The 20,922-nt window shown below is 49.4% G+C and overlaps 12 protein-coding genes across 12 annotated transcripts; 5 read left to right on the top strand and 7 right to left on the bottom strand.

Annotated features, from left to right (window-relative positions):
* Positions 1-1,852: 1,852 nt before the first annotated feature.
* On the top strand, positions 1,853-2,549 carry racA (putative Rho GTPase Rac; the record flags this gene model as incomplete). Its single annotated transcript, XM_043302078.1, has 4 exons — positions 1,853-1,887; positions 1,945-2,125; positions 2,197-2,429; positions 2,489-2,549. 4 exons carry the CDS (start codon positions 1,853-1,855, stop codon positions 2,547-2,549), a joined length of 510 nt encoding a protein of 169 aa, XP_043158013.1.
* Positions 2,550-3,088: 539 nt separating this feature from the next.
* Positions 3,089-4,246, bottom strand: Asppvi_006174 (RNA-binding protein; the record flags this gene model as incomplete). The annotated part of the gene is made up of 3 exons (XM_043302079.1): positions 3,089-3,296; positions 3,388-3,616; positions 3,694-4,246. The coding sequence occupies 3 exons, from the start codon at positions 4,244-4,246 to the stop codon at positions 3,089-3,091; spliced, it is 990 nt and encodes a 329-aa protein (XP_043158014.1).
* Positions 4,247-4,680: 434 nt separating this feature from the next.
* Asppvi_006175 (uncharacterized protein) lies at positions 4,681-5,791 on the bottom strand (the record flags this gene model as incomplete). The annotated part of the gene is made up of 5 exons (XM_043302080.1): positions 4,681-4,862; positions 4,929-4,981; positions 5,036-5,134; positions 5,191-5,371; positions 5,431-5,791. The coding sequence occupies 5 exons, from the start codon at positions 5,789-5,791 to the stop codon at positions 4,681-4,683; spliced, it is 876 nt and encodes a 291-aa protein (XP_043158015.1).
* A 375-nt stretch (positions 5,792-6,166) lies between these two features.
* On the top strand, positions 6,167-7,857 carry Asppvi_006176 (uncharacterized protein; the record flags this gene model as incomplete). Its single annotated transcript, XM_043302081.1, has 5 exons — positions 6,167-6,268; positions 6,340-6,589; positions 6,659-7,097; positions 7,153-7,707; positions 7,758-7,857. 5 exons carry the CDS (start codon positions 6,167-6,169, stop codon positions 7,855-7,857), a joined length of 1,446 nt encoding a protein of 481 aa, XP_043158016.1.
* Positions 7,858-7,938: 81 nt separating this feature from the next.
* Positions 7,939-9,141, bottom strand: Asppvi_006177 (cytochrome oxidase assembly protein SHY1; the record flags this gene model as incomplete). Its single annotated transcript, XM_043302082.1, has 4 exons — positions 7,939-8,041; positions 8,125-8,230; positions 8,292-8,804; positions 8,895-9,141. 4 exons carry the CDS (start codon positions 9,139-9,141, stop codon positions 7,939-7,941), a joined length of 969 nt encoding a protein of 322 aa, XP_043158017.1.
* Positions 9,142-9,376: 235 nt separating this feature from the next.
* Asppvi_006178 (UBX domain protein) lies at positions 9,377-11,051 on the top strand (the record flags this gene model as incomplete). Its single annotated transcript, XM_043302083.1, has 5 exons — positions 9,377-9,455; positions 9,558-9,610; positions 9,665-9,786; positions 9,850-10,942; positions 11,004-11,051. 5 exons carry the CDS (start codon positions 9,377-9,379, stop codon positions 11,049-11,051), a joined length of 1,395 nt encoding a protein of 464 aa, XP_043158018.1.
* A 571-nt stretch (positions 11,052-11,622) lies between these two features.
* Asppvi_006179 (coiled-coil-helix-coiled-coil-helix domain-containing protein) lies at positions 11,623-12,361 on the bottom strand (the record flags this gene model as incomplete). Its single annotated transcript, XM_043302084.1, has 3 exons — positions 11,623-11,655; positions 11,715-11,973; positions 12,129-12,361. 3 exons carry the CDS (start codon positions 12,359-12,361, stop codon positions 11,623-11,625), a joined length of 525 nt encoding a protein of 174 aa, XP_043158019.1.
* Positions 12,362-13,062: 701 nt separating this feature from the next.
* On the bottom strand, positions 13,063-13,932 carry Asppvi_006180 (Sas10/Utp3/C1D family protein; the record flags this gene model as incomplete). Its single annotated transcript, XM_043302085.1, has 3 exons — positions 13,063-13,461; positions 13,531-13,697; positions 13,752-13,932. 3 exons carry the CDS (start codon positions 13,930-13,932, stop codon positions 13,063-13,065), a joined length of 747 nt encoding a protein of 248 aa, XP_043158020.1.
* Positions 13,933-14,373: 441 nt separating this feature from the next.
* Positions 14,374-15,618, top strand: Asppvi_006181 (ketopantoate reductase family protein; the record flags this gene model as incomplete). The annotated part of the gene is made up of 1 exon (XM_043302086.1): positions 14,374-15,618. One exon carries the CDS (start codon positions 14,374-14,376, stop codon positions 15,616-15,618), a length of 1,245 nt encoding a protein of 414 aa, XP_043158021.1.
* Positions 15,619-15,695: 77 nt separating this feature from the next.
* Positions 15,696-17,309, bottom strand: Asppvi_006182 (uncharacterized protein; the record flags this gene model as incomplete). Its single annotated transcript, XM_043302087.1, has 6 exons — positions 15,696-16,014; positions 16,114-16,225; positions 16,280-16,342; positions 16,388-16,442; positions 16,538-17,113; positions 17,169-17,309. The coding sequence occupies 6 exons, from the start codon at positions 17,307-17,309 to the stop codon at positions 15,696-15,698; spliced, it is 1,266 nt and encodes a 421-aa protein (XP_043158022.1).
* Positions 17,310-17,740: 431 nt separating this feature from the next.
* Positions 17,741-18,684, top strand: coq4 (ubiquinone biosynthesis protein COQ4; the record flags this gene model as incomplete). The annotated part of the gene is made up of 2 exons (XM_043302088.1): positions 17,741-17,951; positions 18,038-18,684. The coding sequence occupies 2 exons, from the start codon at positions 17,741-17,743 to the stop codon at positions 18,682-18,684; spliced, it is 858 nt and encodes a 285-aa protein (XP_043158023.1).
* Positions 18,685-19,296: 612 nt separating this feature from the next.
* Asppvi_006184 (DNA-binding protein) lies at positions 19,297-19,941 on the bottom strand (the record flags this gene model as incomplete). Its single annotated transcript, XM_043302089.1, has 4 exons — positions 19,297-19,580; positions 19,648-19,658; positions 19,754-19,839; positions 19,918-19,941. The coding sequence occupies 4 exons, from the start codon at positions 19,939-19,941 to the stop codon at positions 19,297-19,299; spliced, it is 405 nt and encodes a 134-aa protein (XP_043158024.1).
* Between the last annotated feature and the right edge of the window lie 981 nt (positions 19,942-20,922).

The raw sequence follows: 20,922 nt of genomic DNA on the forward strand, positions 1-20,922 counted from the left end.
AATATCACCCCATGTTCATAGCAACCTAGCAACCTAGCAACCTTGAAGTAGCAAGGTATATTTAGATCGATGGACTGGATAGTTGGGAGGTTAAGTACTTGTTTCTCGTTTTCTACTGGCCAAGAGGCCTTCGGTGGCGGTCAAAAAATAGGGGACACGGCGTCCAATGGTGATGATAGCTGTAGGTATTTTCTGATGCGATATCATCTAGGTAGGTAGTCTACAGTGCGTGGCGCATAGGAGATATTCATGGCAGATACGCCATAGTCTAAGCACTGAGGTACTATCTAGCTAGACCTCAATATACTAGCTAGGTTGTTCGCTACCAAGTGTCAACTTAGTCTCGCTTAATCCCAGAGCAGATGGACGGAAAGTGAGTCTGGACTGGAAAAAAAGGGTTTCGGGGTGCAATAATGGCACCCTATTAGGACGGATCCTCCATACCTTGCCTTCAATATTCCATGGTTCGTACGGGTCAAGTCCCCCTTGATCCTAAACAAAGCAGAGGTACAGTTGCCCGAAAGTATTTAAAATAATAGTAACTCTGCATTTGGATTTTCAACAGTCTTGGACGAGGACAAGTACAGGACTGTCGTTATAAAAGCCATTGAGGATCATCGCAGTATATCTGTGCTCAATGATCGAATAGATCATTCTGTTCCACTAAGCAAGTAGTACTACTAACTACTTCTGCTGGGACTCTCGCAAGCGCCTCAGGCAGTTGACAGAACCAGTTAAAATCACCAAATAGAAGGCTGAGACTTGCAATACTTGAAAGATCTTGGTTAGCCCGAACCTGATCGTCAATATATTAAAGAAGGGTGTACCAATGATCAATCAAATACCAGCCGTCATCAATCTGCCTTCATTCTCCATAAGATCTGACTGGACGTCTCTGTTATCGTGGGTTATTCCCGCTCATAAACTCCTGATTATAGGTGCAAACTACAGTGTATATAAAGATCGCTTGAGACTTAAGAGCTTCCATCAAACACTGGGCGTCGGGAGCATCCTCAGAAGCAACTTATTTATCTCTGATTTCTGCATCCCTCTGCAAATAATATTGGTAGACCAAAAGTACCTTGCTCTGTATACAAAGTGACATACGGCTTAACCTTCAAAAGGTGAGCTATCCAGTCTGGTTCTCCCTCTACACGGACCGCAATCGAGCTACCCTCGCTCGTCCCAATTAGTCCCCCCTCTCTTGTCTTACCCCCCAACCACAAAGACCTCCGCCCCTCGATCTCGTCCTGTTTCGCTGCTCAATGACCCTTTTTTGACCTCTTTTTGTCCTTTGCCCTCTTCAGCTTTGTTTGGTCTATCATCTCTTCTAAAAACTTTTTATGTGCTCTTTGTCGTATACAATTGCATTGTCCTGACTCATTTGACTTCTCCTTTTGCAGATATACCCTTAGAGATTATTATCGCCCCATCGGCCTTCACTTGACGCTAAAACCCCCATAATTCACTTCGCGACGCTAATTGATCGCTATCATTTGGCTTCATCTTTACGAGCCATTCATCATCATATCCTCACTGTGATTTTCTTCTCTGTGCATATACCCTTAATTCTAAGAACAAAAGCCATGGCGTCTGGACCCGCTACCCAGTCATTAAAGGTTAGAACTCGCGAGATATCCCATGGATTGTTAGTCGGTTGACCAGACCGCGGCTAATAGGTGAACCTGTACAGTGTGTGGTGACTGGTGATGGTGCAGTTGGAAAAGTAAGTGTTTTCTCCTTTTCCCTTTCCCCTGGAGATCAGACATTGCCTGGTGCTAGCTTTACCTGATAAATGACAGCAGCTAATCTAGAATATGATAGACATGCCTCCTCATCTCGTACACTAMCAATGCATTCCCCGGAGAATACATCCCTACCGTGTCCGTGGCTTCCTCCCTTGCGCTGATCTGATTCGGAGCCTGTTGTTGACCCGACTTCCAGATTTGACAACTATACGGCCAGTGTGATGGTAGATGGCAGACCCATCAGCTTGGGACTGTGGGATACTGCTGGACAAGAAGATTATGACCGACTGAGACCGTTGTCCTACCCTCAAACCGACGTCTTCCTCATCTGCTTCTCCATTGTCAGCCCTCCCTCGTTTGACAACGTCAAGGCAAAGGTGCTTAACTCCCCCTGTCAGCTGCTGTGCGCCCGCAGCTTAGCAATCGCTTCGACTAACCGTTCAAGTAGTGGTACCCGGAGATCGAGCACCATGCTCCCAATGTTCCCATCATTCTTGTTGGTACCAAGCTCGATCTGAGAGACGATCCCGCGACGGCAGAATCCCTCCGGCAGAGAAAGATGGAGCCTGTCTCGTACGAGCAAGCCCTGGCCGTCGCCAAGGAGATCCGAGCGCACAAGTATCTCGAATGTTCTGCCCTCACGCAACGCAACCTCAAAAGCGTCTTCGATGAAGCTATTCGGTATGTTTGGCATTGGCCCCGGGGTCGTGACGTTGTTCCCACTCTAATCACATCGCTAGTGCTGTCCTCAACCCTCGACCTGCCGCAAAACCGAAGAGCAAGAAATGCACCATTCTGTAGACCCTTATTTTACAGCTTTTCATCATTTAATCATAAACAACTAATTCGGCGTCTGGGATAGTTGAAGGTTTTGCAATGATCCCCTTGATGATTGTTCCAAATGTGTTCATATTTCTTTTCTCGCTTTTTCTGTCACATGTCATGATCCTGATGAGCTTCTTTCTGGGTCAGGACACCCCGTTCCTCATCTTGTTGTCTTTTCGTGCACATGCAGCATAAACTTGTAACATGCTACGCCATAACAGGAAGTTGTCGCTTAATCGATTTTAACCTCCATGGTCCTAACTGCTACATAGATATGGCGCGTGTTGGAAAACAGCTGTATGCAGCCTATCAAGATTTCCCTTAGGGATTGTGCAGTTATTGAAGATTCTATATACTTCCACCCAACTCAATCCATCCAATATTCACACTCATATAACGAGGACAAGAAGGATATCTCTGATGGAACATATCAACGGAATGCGAAATGGAATCTGGAAAAAGGCTTTTTGTCGTCGAGCAGCACCGTTACTGAAACTCCGTCCGAGTCGAGGGCTTTACGCCATACGGGCTCTTCGGCTGGGGTGAATACCAGCCCACTGATCGGCGCCCTGATCCTCGTTCTCTTTAGGATGAGTCTTTCTCGTCTTCGTCTTCTCCTTTTGGATATCGTTGGCTTGACGTTGTCTCTCCTCGTTGAGCTTCTTGTTCTTGGCTTCGATTTTGGCTTTACGATGCTCAGATTTACCGCCGCCGCCGCCAGCCCTGCGATATTGTTAGTTTCGAGATTCTCCCAATGCGTCCGGTCATGTGCTGCAAGCCTGCCTGCTTGCGCGCGCGGATCTGGCTCACTCACGTCAATTCGACATTGATTCTCCGAGGGGGATATTTTCCATCATCGAACATGGAGTGATGGTAAAGTTTCAGGCAGGTCTTCATGCGGTCATAGTTGTCAAATTCGATAAAACCGAATCCGCGACATTTGGTCGGTTTGTCTTTCTCAGTAGCTACGCGCACTGAGGACGGAGGGTTCTTCTCAAAGTGCTTTCTGAGGGAGTCGGCAGTTGCGGAGTAAGGGAGATTTCCTGCGAGGAGAGAAGTGCGAACGAGTTAGCAATGCTGCGGCTGTGCCATACGCCCTTGATAACAAAGTTTCACTTACCAACGAAGCAGATGAAACGTGCGTTTTTCTGGTGGTGTTGTGAGTGATCTTCGTCAGGCGCTGTCTCTGCAGATTGTTCTGGCTGCTCTTGCGTCTCGTCTGCGGACTCTTTCTCCTTTTTCTCCTTCTTGGATTTCTTATCTTTCTTGCTCTTCTTGTCCTTCTTTTCCTCCTTCTTGTCGAGCTCGTCGCCCTCAGCCTCTTGCTTCTCGGTAGGTTTTACATCGCCATCGACGTCCATTGAATCAGCCCCTGCGGTCTGGGGACTTGGCTTCTCCTCTTCTTCATCTTTGTTTTTTTTCTCCTTCTTCTCCTTCTTCTCTTTCTTTTCCTTCTTATCTTTCTTATCCTTCTTTTCCTTCTTGTCCTTCTTCTCCGGCTTGCTGTCGGCAGGCGCTGCGACGTCTTCGGTTGTTACGTCCTCAACAACATCCTTCGCCTTGCTCTTTTTCTCCTTCTTTTCCTTCCGCTCTCCCTTGGCCTTTTCCTGCTTCAGCTTCTTGCCCTCAGGCGCAATGGCTTCCTCGGCGAGCTTGCGTTTCTTGTCGCCCATTTTTGGTGTGATACGCTCGKAGTAGCTGCGAAAAGGGCTTTTCTTTGTAAGAAGTGATTATAAAAGTGATCAATAAAGCAGAAGATATTCTGAACCGAGAATCAGAACCAGAACACAGCTTGACGCCCGAAACAAAAGTGGAAATTTGAGTCTGGAAAATTAATGCCTCCAGAAGCTTAGCGGAAAAGGGAAATTTACTTTTTTGCCGGGCGGTTGTTTATGGCGGTGAGAGCCGTGGCTCCACAGGAGTTCATGCCTTGAATTTCAGGCAATCACTTGTTCCAAGTATGTATACTCTGCAGTGTGTCCATTTGTAGTACAGTTTACACATGTGAATAAAACTTCTGGCACGAAAATATATACGTATGTGTACCTTTGAAATATACAGATGCCCCAGCAAGCAACGCCAATGCCACAGACAGTAAATACTTCAATTAAAAGACCAAAATCTGAATCGGCTTCTGTTTCGCTCCATATCGTTCACGGAACTCGGAGCGAGTGAGCAATTGGAGGAGTGGGAGATGCGTTTCCTTCATGTCAAAGATGCCACGCTGTTTTTGGTCAATGTAGGATCCGTCAATCACGATGCGCTCTAGTTCGTCCAATTTGAGGCTCCCTGTTTCCATTAGTATTGGTTCGAACATGACATACAGATGGCAGTCCAGGGAGTGACGAGACGTACCAGCGTCGATCAAGTCTGAAATTCGGGCGGGCGTTCCGACTCCAAGGCCTGTTCTATATAATTGTGAGACAAACAGTCAATAAAGGACAAAATCGTACTGAGCATACCGTGCACGTTGCAAGAACTGCTTTGCTTCCTCGAGCTTGATGTGCTTTGCGAACAATTTGCCGACTGTCGAATCCTTGCTCTGGAACGTACGCAGAGCCCTAGAGCATCTAATCAGTCCCATCCCAGCACAGCGATATACGTCTGGTCTACCCACCTCACGACATCAGCTGCTCTAAGCGCAGCGGGGCATACCACTAGCGTATGCGGCGTGCCCTTTTGCTCCGATGCCTTTGAGAGCTCAGATCCCTTGTTGGGGCTGAAAGCTTTGAGAAACGCAGGAAGCTGGTCTAGCGATCTGGGTGATTCGAAAGAGGATGTGTCGAGGAATGCCGAGTCTAAACCGTCGCATTAGTCTGACTGCACTCGAGACCGAGCAATACGGATATAAGCATACCTGGAACGCTCAGATCACTCAATTCAACCGCAGTCAGCTCCTTGTTATGTCTCTTCGCCTTCTGGACAAAGTGATCAGCCAGCAAGCGGCCGTCCATCTTGCCGATAGACTCGTCGATGCCGCCTTTGCGCTCCTGCTGCTTGGGATCATCATCCTGCTCTTTCTTCTTTTGTTGCTTCTGCTTGTTTTTGGAATTCTTCTTCTTCTTCTTTTGAGGGCCCTCAGCTGCCTCCGAGTTATCATTATTGGCAGATTTGGCCGGTGCAGCTTTATCTTCCTTGGGAGCTTCCTCCGCCTGTCTCTTGCGCTTCTTGTTCACCTTGGCCGAGAGGCCGGACGGGTTCGGTGGAACGTCGGACATTGCAAGGCAAAGAATAATCTCGTATATTTGCAACTCTCGAAAGATTTTAAATGGCAAGATTGAGCGATTGTCCTGGACACTTCCTTGTCGCATACAGGTGCTGCTTGCTGGTCACAACTTTTTTATGCTGAGTCAGCGGTTCTTATCGATAAGCTTAAGCCAACCAGAAACGGGCCGAGAGTCCTGTCGTGGATGATCCGAGACGCGCTCCGCCCGATCATCATATGAAACCCCTCGTCTATCGTGTACATGATATCGATTGCTTCATACACTTCGGATCATTCTCAACTTTCCAGTGATTGGAATTAATCTTGTGCGACACCTCTAATTGTGGATGATCTGTCGATTAAATCTCTTGTTCTCTGACAGCTGTAGATGTCAACGACTCCCAGACCGCACGGCCGCCGCCCGTCGCGCGATGCGGCAGCTTCAGATTCAAATATGAATACTCCGGCGGGAGACACAACAGCCACTAGGGTTAGTCAATCATCGGCGTATAGTTAAACCTCAGGATACTTGACGGTATGGTCTAACGAATTGATGGATAGCTTCAACGACTCCCAATTCACACGAGGTATCCCCTCACTCCGAGCCGCCTAGCAGGGTCGACCACCCCGTCTGCCAATCCGTCGGTCTCTCGATGGACACCTGGAAGAAGACTTACGAATGCCCCATCGACGCCCTATGGACTTCGCGCGATGCAGCGGCGCGCGGCCAATACACCTGGACGCGATCGCAGAAAGAGCGGGCGGATCCAGAGAGAGACAACATTTGACATCCTACGGAATCTTGGAAAGGGTACGCGCGCACATAATTACGATTGAAATATTACATAAATTTACAGGCTCCTGGCTGACTTTCAACCAGCTCTTGCCCCTACTTCGCAGCCCATACGCTCATCACCGCAGGAGAAACTGGAGCCGACACCAGAACCAGAAAAGGAGAGAGACGAGATCGAGGAACTCGACAATGAACCGGAATTGGAACGGCCGAGGCTTTCTCTACCCCTGGAGGAGGTGGAGGAGGTCGATGAAGGAAGTCCAGAAATGCGGCCACCTAGGCTGTCGTTAGCTTTCGATGAGGAAGACATCACACATACATCCGTCGAGTACCCACGAAGAGCGACCAGCGAATATGACAGAGCAAGACTATCTATGATGAGCTACGGTAATCCACGACTAAGCGAGAACTTCGGCGACTCAACCAGATTGGGGAGCGGCTCTGAAGGCGGCGAGGACGATGATACGGGCATTGAAGGAGATGGACCGGACGATACAATGATCAGCCAGGGGGCTTTTGACAGAGGGTGAGTGTTGAGGGCGCTTTTATCGTTTATCTCGACCCAGCTAATTTTGGTGCAGAGGCGAAACGGAGGATCTTGGGCGATTCAACTTCGAATTCAACTTCCCATCTCCACCTCCTCCTGGTGAGGGGGGTGATATGATGCAGGACGAACCTTTAAATGACGACGAAGGTTTCGAGCTTCCTCCGGTTGATCTCGGGCCAGAGATAGGTCCAGAATCAGACATGAGCGATGGCGACGTTGGCGGTGTCGCTGGCGACTTCGGTCTGGAGCTCAATATGCCATCGCGAGTTTCCCTGAGCGAGAGTCCAGGGCTCGTTGGAGGAGGATTGCGAGACGAAGATAGCGTGCTCCCAGGTGGCAAGCAGAAGAAACTCTCGCGCCATGGAATTCCCGTGCCCAATATGCCAGTGGGAGTGGTTCGAAAACTAGCTACTAGGTTTGCCCGTGCAAGAGCCGGATCCAAGGCCAAGATAAGCAAGGCAACTTTGGCTGCAATAGAGCAAGCATCGGCGTGGTATTTTGAGCAAGTCAGCGAAGACTTGGCAGCATATTCTAAGCATGCAGGGCGAAAAACTATTGATGAAACTGACGTTACGACTCTGTTGAGAAGGTGAGTGAGATTGTCTTGATTATGGCACCAGGAGGATGCTGATCTGCTAGACAACGGCACATCAACAATGCCACCACCGTTTTCTCCCTTGCGCAGAAGCATTTGCCGAAAGAGCTCCTGCAGGACATGAGATTGGCGATGCCACCGTGAACAAGGATATATACTACAGGATCTCAAAAAAGAACAGAGCCGAACGCCGTCAGACAATGCACACGAGGATGACACAAGAATTTACGACCAGTTCCGATTCTGGACGACACGACGAGTGACCTCATTTGGCCTTTTGCGAATGACCATCCACAACATGATTGATGTTGCCAGCGACAGACCGTACCTGCTGAATATTAGCAACTAGAGTCGGGAGCCGAAGGTGGCTAAGCTCGAGTGCGAAGAACATCCGCGCGCATGGAAACTTACCATGTGAAAATGTACTGGCTATGGTTGTTTCTCAGATTGACTTCAGCTGCGCGGCCGATGGGAATACCCTTTGCTTCTCTGTCCATCGATTCGACCATATCCGGCACTGGAAGATTCAGAGTCAGTCATGTTGGGAACTCCTGCTTGGAATGTTAGGGATTGCTTACCCATAGTCTGTTCAATCCAAACCGGCTGACTTCCCGTCAATTCAGCCATTTGATGGACATCGGGAAAGTAGAATTTCCCCTCCTCCGGCTTGTTCTCTGGAGTAAACATGTTCTTTTTCCATGGCTCACGCAGTAAGCCCTCAACGACTACCTCGCCCTGCGGTAACCCGATGGCTCTGTCTTTCTTGTTCATCATCTTCTTCGAAATCCAACCTCTGTTCACAAGGATTGTGCTTTCCCCTTCTCCTCTTTCAAGTGGAGTGACCACAATGAAGCCTTCCTGGCCTTCGCGCATGCGGGGACCGATCAACATCTCCTGATCATGTCTAAAATGACCCGTAGCAAAGACACGTCGGTAATCAAACTCGGAGATGGCGGTTGGATCAATACGGGGTGGCAACGGGAGGGGAGGCTTCACGAGGCGATCCTCGAATTTCGCAATCAACTTTGTCTTCCAATCGAGCCGCTGAACCTGCCAGGTGCCTAGAATAAATGCCGTGATGGGTATCAATGCTGTAGCAAGCCAATTGTAATTAGTCAATAAACTTTCATTCACAGACGATGCTCCCAAAAACATCCCCCGTCGTATGAGGTGCACCGTACCTAGGATGATCAGGCCAGGCCCATGCTTGCGTCCCGTGCGTACAATCTGCGCAGGGTGGTCGACTACAGATAGCCATCTGGGATCATCCGCGAGCTGCCGATTGCTCGAGAAACGAATCTGTTGGCGGCGGCATCTGGCGCAAATCGAATCAAGCTCGAACACTGCGCGAGAACTCCGAACAGATGCAATTTGTGACCGCCATGATGTAGCTGCCGTCTGCTGGAGAGCGGAGAATATCGACCGCATGATTGATCCGAATGCGGCCTCCGCAGTCGACCTTGGTGCTTTGCTCGAAGAACCGATGGTGAGGAGAAAATGCGGGACGGACCCTTTAGTAGGCTGTTGGAGAGGAACCCGTGATCGGCGGAGATCAACGACTTTCCCCGAGTAGTTGTGCTGGCCGCATTGCGTGGTCTGGCTTGCTTTGCGAACAAATAAACAACCATACTCGGTTCACGAAAGAAGAGAACTCAGAGCCGTCATGTTCTACTCTGGAGGTCTTCAGGCCGGAATCTCCCTTGCTGTCACGGAGTCGAAAGCTGTGGTCTGCTTCGTTCGAGGTCTGTCTGTCATTCCCCGCACGGCCGCTATGATCGCATCTGAATTACATATGATTCTACTATCGCTTGGAGTCGCAAGCTGATTGACTGGGATGAGTATAGATGACGAAGAGGCTAGTAGTGTATGGGAGGATGAATACTTCAAGGATGACGAGGTAAATCCCTCCATGATGTCGATCGCTGTTGTATGGCTTCTTACCGCTATCTAGCAATTTGCACGATTACTCGAGACCAGATCCGTTTTGCTACGACTCACGAAGGGCAGCGATGAAGCCGGATTCTTGACGTCGTTTTGTCCAATTGTGCGGTTTCCCGCAGTTGTTGTGATCAAGTATGACTGACCTCTACCGGTCCGTTGGTTGCGAACAAGTTCACTGATCTGAATGGGTTGCAGGAATGGCATGTTGCGGGAATACCTTGTGCCTGAAATATCCAAGGACGACTTTCGCAGTCGGCTAAGGGCTGCTCTTGATGATACTCAATCTACGACGCAGAATGTTCCTCAAAATACTTTGAGTCCCTCTGCAGCGTTGTCCTCTTCGCCTGCGCCTGCGCCTGGTCCTGGTCCTGCTTCTGCTCTTGCACCAACAGCGACAGCTGAACCGGCGCCCACAACCACATCTGCGCTCTCAGACCCAGAGAAGGGTCGGCCAGAAGCTTCCGGAACAGGACAACCGAAGAATCACCAGCAAGAGCATGATCCAATCCCTGAACAAACCAAAGAGGCGCCTACGAAGACAGCTGGCTCTGATCGTGCGCCACAATATACGCGGAAAAACCAACAGTCGAAGAGAGAGCAACAAGTTCGGCAATACGTCGCTAATATCCAGAAGCAAAGTACTGTGGAACCTAGAAAGGACACATTATCGCCTTCCGCCGCCGATCCTGGATCGCGTGCTGGTCCTTCAAGAGAAGCGCCGACACCGCGCCAACCATCACCTCCCAAGCAGTATCGTTTACAAGTCCGCTTGTTCGACGGAAGCTCAGTGCGAAATAGCTTTGCGCCAACACAGACTATACGCGGGGATGTACGCCCGTGGCTTGACGGTCTACTGCAGGATGAGAAACGCCCATATAATCTTAAGCATATCTTGACACCCTTGCCCAGCCGAACGCTCACTATCGCCGACGAAGAACGTACCCTTGAAGATCTTGGACTTGGATCCACAGCGAACCTTGTGATGATCCCCATCAACTCGTATACAGAGGCATATAACTCGTCAGGGTCTAGCTTGCCCGTGCGCGCTGCATATTCCGCGTATGGCTTGCTCTCCTCGGCAGTTGGTACTGCGACGGGCCTAGTGGGATCTTTCATCGGCTACAACCCGACTTCTTCAGACTCTTCCGGGTCTGCTCCAACCGCCAGTTCGTCTTCTGGAAACGGAGCGCGGAGTCCACAGCCTGCTGCGTCCAGTGGCCCTAGGATTCGGACATTGAGAGATCAACGCGAAGAGCAGAATGACAGTCAACTGTACAATGGGAATCAGGTAAGTCGCCACCCTTTAGAATACGAGTCTACGATTGACAGATGGGCTTATTTGTGTCTAGCTGAATTTTGAGCCTCGGAGAGATACAGAGGGCAATAAATTGGAATGATTCAGGTCCTATATATGGCGTTACGGTTATTTCGCTAATATTCCGATCTTGTATCCAACAAGGGCACTATGTAGATGCCTATTTTTCACTTGCTTTTGAGATGTTAAAAATCCGTTGAGCCACCAGATCGATGTCTACTCTCGTTCAGGACTCTCACTTCCCATTATACCCAGGGTTCTGTATCGGTACAATCAAACCTACGCTTCCAGGACCCGTTGTACATTGCACTGTCATGCTACTGATATGGTGAAAAAAGCGGTATCTATTTGAAGAGTGGAATTTCATTGCTCATTGGTTTCCTGTTTTTCAACTTTTTTTTTTCTGTCTTCCTCCTGCGTCTTCGGCCCCATGGGTCGAATAGACGCAGATAAGAAGTTTGTATGAAACAGATGTGGCTCCCTTGGGAGAATGGTATACAGTAGAGTAAAGGTATTACGCCGCCATGCAAATAGAATTCGTCGACACCCATCCCAAAGCCAGCCAGGCTTGCGCCAGGGCCATAGTTTCACCCAAAGTTGATGTTATTTCATCTAAAGAAAATGTAACAGCATGCGAGAACAAGCGCAGTCACTTAGTACTGCTTAGCAGCAGCCTGGCAGGCTTTCTGTATCGAGTTGTTAGTAGCGTTCAATATACGCAGGCAACGAGGACATCTCAACATACCAGCTGGTCAAGGTACCATCCGCAAATAGTCATGTTGCCCTGGTTCTCATCCAGGCACTTGCGGAAGTTGCGCACGTCGGTCTCGCAAGCAGGAGTCTCCCAAGAGCTGTTGGTGGCACTGCTCTGCCATAGTCCGTTGTCCATAGGCTGAGCCTGAGCGGGAGGAGCCTGTTGAGCCTCCGCAGGGGCACTGCTGGAGGAACCACCGCTGAACAGACCGCCGATGGCGTGTCCGATAGAGGAACCAACTGCGACACCACTAGAAAAAGAGATCAGTCAGTCAACGTCTTTCCACGCAATAAAACGATTCCTCGGCGTAGAAACTGGCGATGCAAGTCCCCGTGACGTCTTGTCGGGACGTTGCCACCAGAATGAATCACAGCCGAGGATCTCACGGATGTCGGGGCAACTTACGCCGCGGTTGAAGCCATCTGGCCGAAGAGTCCGGGGCCAGAGCTCTGCTGAACAGGGGCCATAGGAGGAGGGGCTTGCTGAGCCTGGGCGGGAGGGTGAGCAGCAGTAGAGTGAGGCTGGTGGTGCTGACCAGCGGGGGGAGCAGCCGGTCTTGCGGGAGCGACGGTAGGTCTGGTGGGAGCGCTGCGGGCAGGGGTAGGCGCAGGGGCGGCACCACGGCGTTGACGAGGCATTTTGGCTGTGTATTTGTGTTGGAAAGGCGGAAAGGTAAGGTGTTGTTTGATGAAAATCGGTTCTGGGGTAGGGAGGTTGATGAGTTGCTGGCTTTTATATGTTGTTGATGGAGGCGCCGGAAAAGAAGAACCTCGAATATGCGTCGGCGGGAAGAGAGAACAAACTCCGATCCAGCTGCCACATTCCCAATTTCTGATTGGCTGTGTCCCTGGTTTATGTAATATTTCTAGAGGTACGGGCAAAAGAAAACTTCACGTGACCATTCTGCCGTAAGGTAACTTATGTATGGTATGGCAAAAACCCAGGTAATACGAGAGGTACAAATGCATGGAATGGTCTATTCGGATAGTACCTAATTCAGATTCATGGCATAGGTCATGTGACTGTGCCTGGTGAAACGCTTCACCGAGAGAGCTAGAGTGCTTATGCTCTTCGCATATAGCATTGCTCGTCCTTAGCAGGCATGTTGGAATTCCGTGGAATCGCAAGAGCGCGCATGGCCATACACAGCACCTCCTAAGGCCAACACTGCCAACGAGAAGGCGCTGAGACTAATTAGCAGGGCAATTTTGAAGTGACTGACAGCCTAAGCTCCGCTAACGATGCAACTGCTGCGATCCGATATGGGCACTAAGTCGGGCCGGCCGACCGACATGAAAGGAGTCATGTTGCGCGATTGTAGTCATAATCCCCCCTCTTCTCACTTTGCCTTTGCTGCCTTTCGAACTTCCATTTTCTTCTGCCGTCTTTCCTTTTTCCGTTCTTGCTGCTCCTCCTTGCTTCGCTTCTTCCTTTTTCTGGTTGCCTTCGAAGTCTCATGCTTGTTTTTATCTTTCTTCTTCTTTCCCTCCTGAGAGTTTTCGGAACGTGTCGTTTCCGTGGGCCTTGTTATCTGCCCTGACTCTGCACTTATAGCCTCCTCGCTGTCCGACTCCTCGTTATCAGGTTCTGACTCCGAGTCCGAGCTAGTCGTACGATTCTTGGAAGATGTCTCAGATGCCGCGGCTTTCTTAGCTAGTATTGCTGCTTTTAGTTGAGCGCGCGCTTTCTCTTTCGCCTCCTGTTCTTTGCGTTGCATATCTAGTTTATCATTCCCGGCCTACACGAAGTTAGTACCAGGCCAACGTCAAGGTCTAAGAAATGAAAAGAAAAACAAGATGTGACATACAAGGCCATGTTTGATAAAGCGACCAGCTGCCTCTTTGTCAAGAGTCATGGTCCGCTGTTCGGGCTCAGCCTCTAGCGCCTGAATTTTCCCGAAGTATTGTTTGACGCGAGTGAGCTCTCGGAAGACAGGATGTTCCTTTGCATTGACGCCATGAAGACGCAGATAAGCTATCGCCCCATTAGCAAGTTTGAAAAGGTAGGTACTGGGCCAGAGAGCCGTACAAAAAATGAGAGATTCCAAAGCGTAGGTCACCAAGACGTGAAATTTCGCCTTGTCTAGAACCGGGAGCTTTTTTGATGTCTCGGAGACCGGACTCTCCAGAATTGGCTTGAGGGCCTCTTCCAAATCGTCAACATTATCATCCAATTGCTCAAGAAGCGGTAATAGGTCGGCGGCCTCCATGTTGTGAGATACAGATGCAAATGCATGATTAGGAATTTTTGGTAATCTCAATGGATAACGGCGATTTTTATCTAAAGGCGGTGAACCTGGCGGTGACAACCAGATTGCCTCATCTTTACTTTTTGACCGTCATCGTTGTGTTCAAGCTCCTACTATCGCTTTATTATTAGCTCAGAAATCCTCTCAAAGCCACTGAAGCTGAGCTGCGTCAGCAATCATAATCAATGGGAGAAGAAGAGCTATAGGTGAAACTCTCTTAATTCACCGGTCTTCCATCTGAGACATAGCAACAGAACTCGCTTGCAGGGCTATCCATTCGTCAAAGTGTCGCTGAACGTTTTCGGGCGCCGTCCGCTCTTGCGGACTGGCTTTTGTGAAGTAGAGATCTTTACACGGCTCTGCCCTCGAGGAGTGCAAGTCCGTCGATCTTTATCAACATGGATGCATGAAGCTGATGAAGCATCCCGTGAGAGCGGGAGGCGCAAGCTCTCGGGCCGAATACACATCTTGGGACTTGGGAATGTAGGGACTTTTGTTGCGCATTCGCTTGCAAGTCGGCCATCTCCACCTCCTATTACCCTCTTGCTACATAGTAGGAATCTTTATGGGGCTTGGTTAGCAAAGAAAAAGTGCTTAGCGGTCAATATAAACGGCCTCGATGATATCAAGACGGGCTTCGATGTCAACGTCTTGAGTGACCGGACTTGGTATTCGCTACCGTATTGGAATCAGAATGGCGAGCCCAATACAAATGGTGACAGCGTCACAGAAGAAAATTTGGAAGCCGGCGTGGAAGAGTCTCTTTCCCAGTCGGAGGAGGATGATGAACATATCGAATGCTTGATAGTTGCCGTCAAGGCACCCATGACTGCGAGAGCCCTGGAATCAGTCAGTCACCGCTTAACTCCTGACTCCACAGTACTTCTTCTTCAGAATGGCATGGGCACTATCGAGGAGATCAACGAGAAGGTTTTTCCTGACCCGCATCAACGTCCACATTACATGTGTGGCATCATTTCGCATGGCTTGGCACGGAAAAGGGACGCCTTCCATGTTACCCATACAGGTATCGGTACTACTATAATTAGTCCGGTCTTGCCGCGTGATGTCTTGTCGTCGAAGGATGAAAAGGATCTGGATTGGGCACCGAGCACGAAATACCTGACACGCACATTAACCCTTACGCCACCGCTTGTGGCTGTCGCCGAAACTCCTTCGTCCCTTCTACTATATCAACTGGAAAAACTGGCATTGAATGCTGTCATAAATCCCCTTACAGCCCTGATGGACTGTGAGAATGGCGAGATTCTGTACAACTATAGCTTCACCCGTGTGATGCGAATGCTCCTCATCGAGATCTCGAGTGTCATTTGCGCCTTGCCTGAATTGCAAGGTATTCCCGGCATTGAGAACCGCTTTGCACCAGAGCGGCTTCGATCGATGGTGACGAAGCTCGCGAACCAGACTGCGAAGAACACCAGCTCCATGCTGGCTGATGTGCGATCTGGAAAAACCACGGAAATCGAGTATATAAACGGCTATATAGTGCGCAGGGGGGAGGAGCTTGGTATCAAGTGCGCGGTTAATTATATGATCAAGCATCTGGTGCTCGCCAAACAGCAAATGGTGAAGCAAAGAGTGTCCGGGGCTATCCCAATCGACGTTTTGGATGGCTCTAAATTATGAAGGGCTCTTAGCACTAGACTCCGAATCTAGTCCTTCTGCGCGCGGAAGGTCAGCTGCCACTGGCAGCACTCGCTTCCTCAGCAGGATACGGCTTCCAAGGCTTTGTCGCAGAGGCCTTTGATCTGCTTCCAACGCCTGAGCAGCATGCTCACTTTCCCCGTGTATTTCTGATCCATTTCTCGGGAACCAAGAGCTTCCAGAGCGGCGATTGTCGTGTCTGCTTCCTTTGCGTATGCGAGAATCCATTCTTGGATGATTGCATTAGATTTCTGGGCGTCGCAGCCCCTTGTCGAATAACCAAGGGCGTAGTTCCGCCAATCTCTTCTTGTCATGTATTTCAGACAAGCAGCAATCTCGGTTCGATAGCAGGCACCTGTGGCGGTAACCTCGTAATTGCTGGAAATTCACAATCATAAGCATTTATATCTGCAAAGCTTGACACCAAGCTAGAGAATGAAATCTAGGACATTCCAGACTACTTGGGGTTCGACGTACCCGTAATATTGCTGCAAATACAGCTCTTCCTGAAGGGAAGCACTGAGGTCCCGGAAAATGATATCATCAAGGTATATCGCGTCAGAACAATTTTCGTCCAGGTAGAACCCATCTGATTGAGGTTAGAGGTGGCATGCACGCGATGAAAGGTGTTGATTTATCTCACATTCGACAAGTAGGAAATCATTTGGATGAGGCCCATAGCTCATATAAATTTCCTCTCCGGAGTCTATACACTGTTAGCAGAGTCCGCTGAGTTGAGAGGCATTAATACCATAGTGCCTGGTCGCCCTGAAGACATATTTTTGGCCGTCAAACTTTACGTCATCCTGTAAAATGGGCAAAATGTCAATGATCAGAACGGTAGACAAAACACCGGAAAGTATGATCGTGTCTGAAGCGGGTCAGGAACGACAAGACAAACCTCCACATCCGAGTGATTAAAATAATCAGCGAAAGGCAGCAACGCCATGGCGTCATTTCGGTCTTCTGGCGGCTTTTGACCGGGCATCAAATAGTAGAAACTTCTTGTGTTGACAATGAGCCAGTTGTATGTGTAAGTCTCCCGGTCTACATCTGGGAAAACAGAGACGACGCTGCTCCAGGCTTTATGTAATCTCTGTTCCTGCTGAGCAAGGAKGTCCTGATGAGATGTCTCATACTCGTGCTCATTTTTGCGCTTCCGTAAGGTGCTCCATGCGCCGGATATCGATCGCGGAAGCAGATTCGATTGACTAGCGCTGTCATCATAGTACGGATTGAGTCGTCGTAACGACTGTGGCCATAAAAGGGGCATGCTGTCTTCGAAGTCCTGATGCGTTGGCCAAGTTCGTCGCCAGAGCTCATACTTCTGGAGATCCTCTTTGTCCCCGAGTGTCAGGAAAGCAGCAAGTAGCGCATGGACAGGAATGTCCTTGGGGAATTTTTGCTTGAAAGACACGGGAATCCGTCTCGTCGTCAACATTGCTTTCAGTGGAACCGTCAGAATGACTTCGCCTTTCTTCATACACTATATGTGAGTACGATCGCCAAGTAACTATTTGATCATGACATACTTCAATAGCTCGTGTGGATATCATTCCTAAACCACGGCCGGGGAAGCGCGCAGGAGCAATTCCATTCACAATGACTCCTTGAGAGATAGCCCATTCCGTGAAGCGGTCATGGATTTCTCCAGGCCACCAGTCTGGCATCATCTTTGCAGGTTGACCCCGGACGCTCTCCAGGACTCAATTGCATGCAATAGCGTAGAAGAGGAGGGAAAGGTCGAGGTTGGCTTTGGCTTTGCGCAATCCTATCCTATCGACCGATGACTTTAATTCATGGCCAGATATCCGGGCACAAGATTCATATCATAAGGATACCCGTGCATCATAATATCTCATCATGGCATCTGGACTCGTAGATTAGCAAGAACAAATGATCAAACATGATAAAACTGCGAGATAAATTATGCTGATAACCTCTTATCGAACGCTTATCGGGGCTACGGCGGCCCAAGGCGACCAATAGTGCCAGCCGGAGCTCTTCCGCAACATCAGAAGTTCCCGGAGCATCAGACCATCTCGGTTTCGATTTGGAACAGGGTCATGTCAACAACGACATTGAACCTTCTCCAACTCATAATATGTCTGTCCTCGGGAGGCGCGGGGCAGGATTTGCTGCTCGAGGGACCGCACTAGCACCATCAGCAACTGCAAGTTATCTCGTTCGGTCCTTCTCCGCCTTGAACCGCCCTCCGCCGAAGTATCCCGGTCATGTTCCTTTAACCTTTCTTGAACGCGGTGCCCTGGCCGTCGGTTCTGCAGTAGGGTCGCTTATGAACCCTCGAAGAGCGGGTAAGGAGTTCTGCTCGCCTATGAGAATTATCAACCAATGATTTACTTATGATGCTGCGAGAGGCTAACGCAGCGTCGTCGTTCAGATCTCATTGCGGCTTTGGGCGAAGCCACTGCTACTCCCTACTTTATATATAGACTCCGAGATGCAATGCTATCTGATCCAACGGGTCGACGTATCCTTCGTGACCGGCCCCGCATCACGTCCGAAACTCTGAAACTGCCTTACCTCCGTACCTTGCCCGAAAACTCAGTGGGACGTACCTATGCTACATGGCTTGATCGGGAGGGGGTCTCTCCCGACACGCGCGATAGTGTCAAGTACATTGACGACGAGGAATGCGCATATGTCATGCAACGGTATCGGGAGTGTCACGACTTCTACCATGCGGTGACTGGACTCCCTATTTTTGTCGAGGGAGAATTGGCGCTCAAGGCGTTTGAATTTCTGAATACACTCATTCCCATGACGGGGCTGAGCATATTTGCCTTCGTGCGGTTGAAGCCAGCAGAGCGGGAACGATTTTTCTCGCTACATTTACCATGGGCGGTTCGCAGTGGGCTTGCCAGTAAAGAACTGATCAATGTATACTGGGAGGAGATCTTGGAAAAGGACGTTGACGAGCTTCGGAAAGAGCTGGGAATTGAAAGACCCCCGGATCTACGAGAAATCCGGAAATTGATGCGGCAACAGCAAAAGCGGGAGAAGGAGAGGCTCGAAGGAAAATCGTGACTGAATAATAGAGCTCGTTCTCGGGGGGATTTCAGAGATTCTGGCTTCCAAAAGGAAGCAGTGAAGGAGTCGAAAAGAGAACCAGGAAAATTACCCTGAGATGGTGGTTATTTCGCAAAAGGGACAGTTGGTTCAATCCCACAAACTACATCAGGCGACTAGAGCCAACATCGACTGAACAAAGAGCTAAAGCTAGGGACAGCTCGCTCTGCCGGTGAATGTCTCCGTCGCCTGAATTCTCTGTCAAATAACCTGACAGTCGGGTATCCGGCTTGGTCAATCATGAATCATAAATTAACACCACTCATCAGCGACTGACATGCTTAGTTCAAGCTGGGTTCAAAGACTGCCACAACAGGAAATTGCTCCAACTTGTAGAAAAATACATAGCTTCTATGCTTCCGCTATGTTAGCTTGCATCAAGAAGCATTTAGAGGAACGTGAGCCAACTGTTGAATCATGAATTAGCCCATACCAGTTGTAACGCCTTTGAATTTTTCCCAGAATCGGAGGATATAGAGGTATCAGAATGGGCTTTATCCGCAAGAGGCCGCTATCATGCAAAAGCACATTTTCGCCGAAAAATCTTGTTCTCTTCTCAGAGAGACACGCTTATAAATCCAGCAGATCATCGTCGTCATCCCAGCCGCCTTTGCGCCGGGAGATGACGATCTTCTGTTCCTCCTCGTCCTTCCGTTGATTTTCCGCAATGGCGTTCAATAATTCTTTGAGTTGTTCTTCGGTCACCTTCTGGCGGATTTGTCCTGTCTGGGCGAGCATGATGAGCCTGTTCTCGACATCGATGGCGCGCGATTCTTTAACAAGACGGATCCGTCCTAGTCGATCGGCAGCTTCGGGCTCAAGGATTTGGTTCAGGATGGCGGAGCGACGTTCAGCTGGCGAGTCAGTTCAGTATGTTGCTGGAAAAACGGTCCGGTATTTCGCGAGGTCATCATAGCATACCTTCAGCTTGTCTGCAGGCAAAGGAGTTAGCAATCATGCGTGCATTTGCCGACTAAAATAAAGAAGGCTATATGGGCCGGAGAAGTGATCGGCAGGCGACTCCTACCTTCTTTGTTCATCCTGACTCTCCCCACCAGCTCCTCGAGAGCCACCTTGTTGTTGCTGCAGTTGTGCGAGACGGGCCCGTCTGATCTGTAGATTATGTTAGATACCTGGCCAGCAAGACCAGATTGGGCACGTTCAAAGACGCCTCAAGGGTGCTGTACCAACCTCTTCCAGCTCCGCGTCAGCCATGGTGATTTATTTTCGTGAGACAACGGGTCAATATTGAGGGTCTTTCGTGTTGCAACAAAGAGTCCCCTCTGGTAGAGAAGGAAATTCAGGGGGCTGAGGCTGTTTTGATGAGAACAGAGGCTAATATTGGTCCTGGAATCTCCAATCGTTCATACGGAGTCTTGAAGTTTTGAACCCCACTTCGTCGCCTGAGGCCACCATAATGGGGGTGGGGCGCCATGAGGAATCGACATTCCCACTAGTACGTAGCAGGATCCGTACCTTAGTTTATGATTTGCAGCATCGTATCTCGGACTCGATAAGGGTCACCCTCAGGTACAATGTACCTAGGTACACCACTGTGTTGCGTTCCGTATTGCCTGTTCCTTTCGCCTGGTTGAGCAACTATAGCTAAATGCCTTGTTGCCTAAGGTCGACAGTTGAAACTCGTCGGTCTATCTATAGCTGTCTAAGGCTACAATGGAGTGTCGAGGATATCTGGCATGTCTCAGACATCGATAGCGGGTTAGTGATCCACTCCTCTCTTCCTGTGGGCGTGATGTGTAGGGAGTAGTGTCGTCATCAGTTGCCAATTGAACACTTTACCAGCCCCTCATCAAATATGATAGCGACCACATTCAGAGGGAGAGACTTTGTTCGGAAGATCCATTTAATCTATCGGTAGAAAAGGACCATATCAGACTTGCATGACGATTGTTCCCGATGACATTAACCAGTGGAGCTCCAAGGAAAGTACTCTGCTTTCTCATGGGTAATGAATAGACGGAGGCTGGAATAGAACATTGATCTGGTACCTCTCTAGAAAAAAGACCAATTCTCATCTCAGAGATCCACAAGTATTATGAAGTAGGTAACCAGAGGTACAAAATAGTTTTAGCGAATGATGTCGTTAAGCGCCAGCCATGGAAGGGACCTTAGGTAGTCTTGCGTCCTGTATTTTGATGGAGAATCCAAGTCGAACGACGTAGCTCCGTAGGTGCG

Source organism: Aspergillus pseudoviridinutans, assembly GCF_018340605.1.
Source record: "Aspergillus pseudoviridinutans IFM 55266 DNA, scaffold_4, whole genome shotgun sequence".
Classification (NCBI taxonomy): domain Eukaryota; kingdom Fungi; phylum Ascomycota; class Eurotiomycetes; order Eurotiales; family Aspergillaceae; genus Aspergillus; species Aspergillus pseudoviridinutans.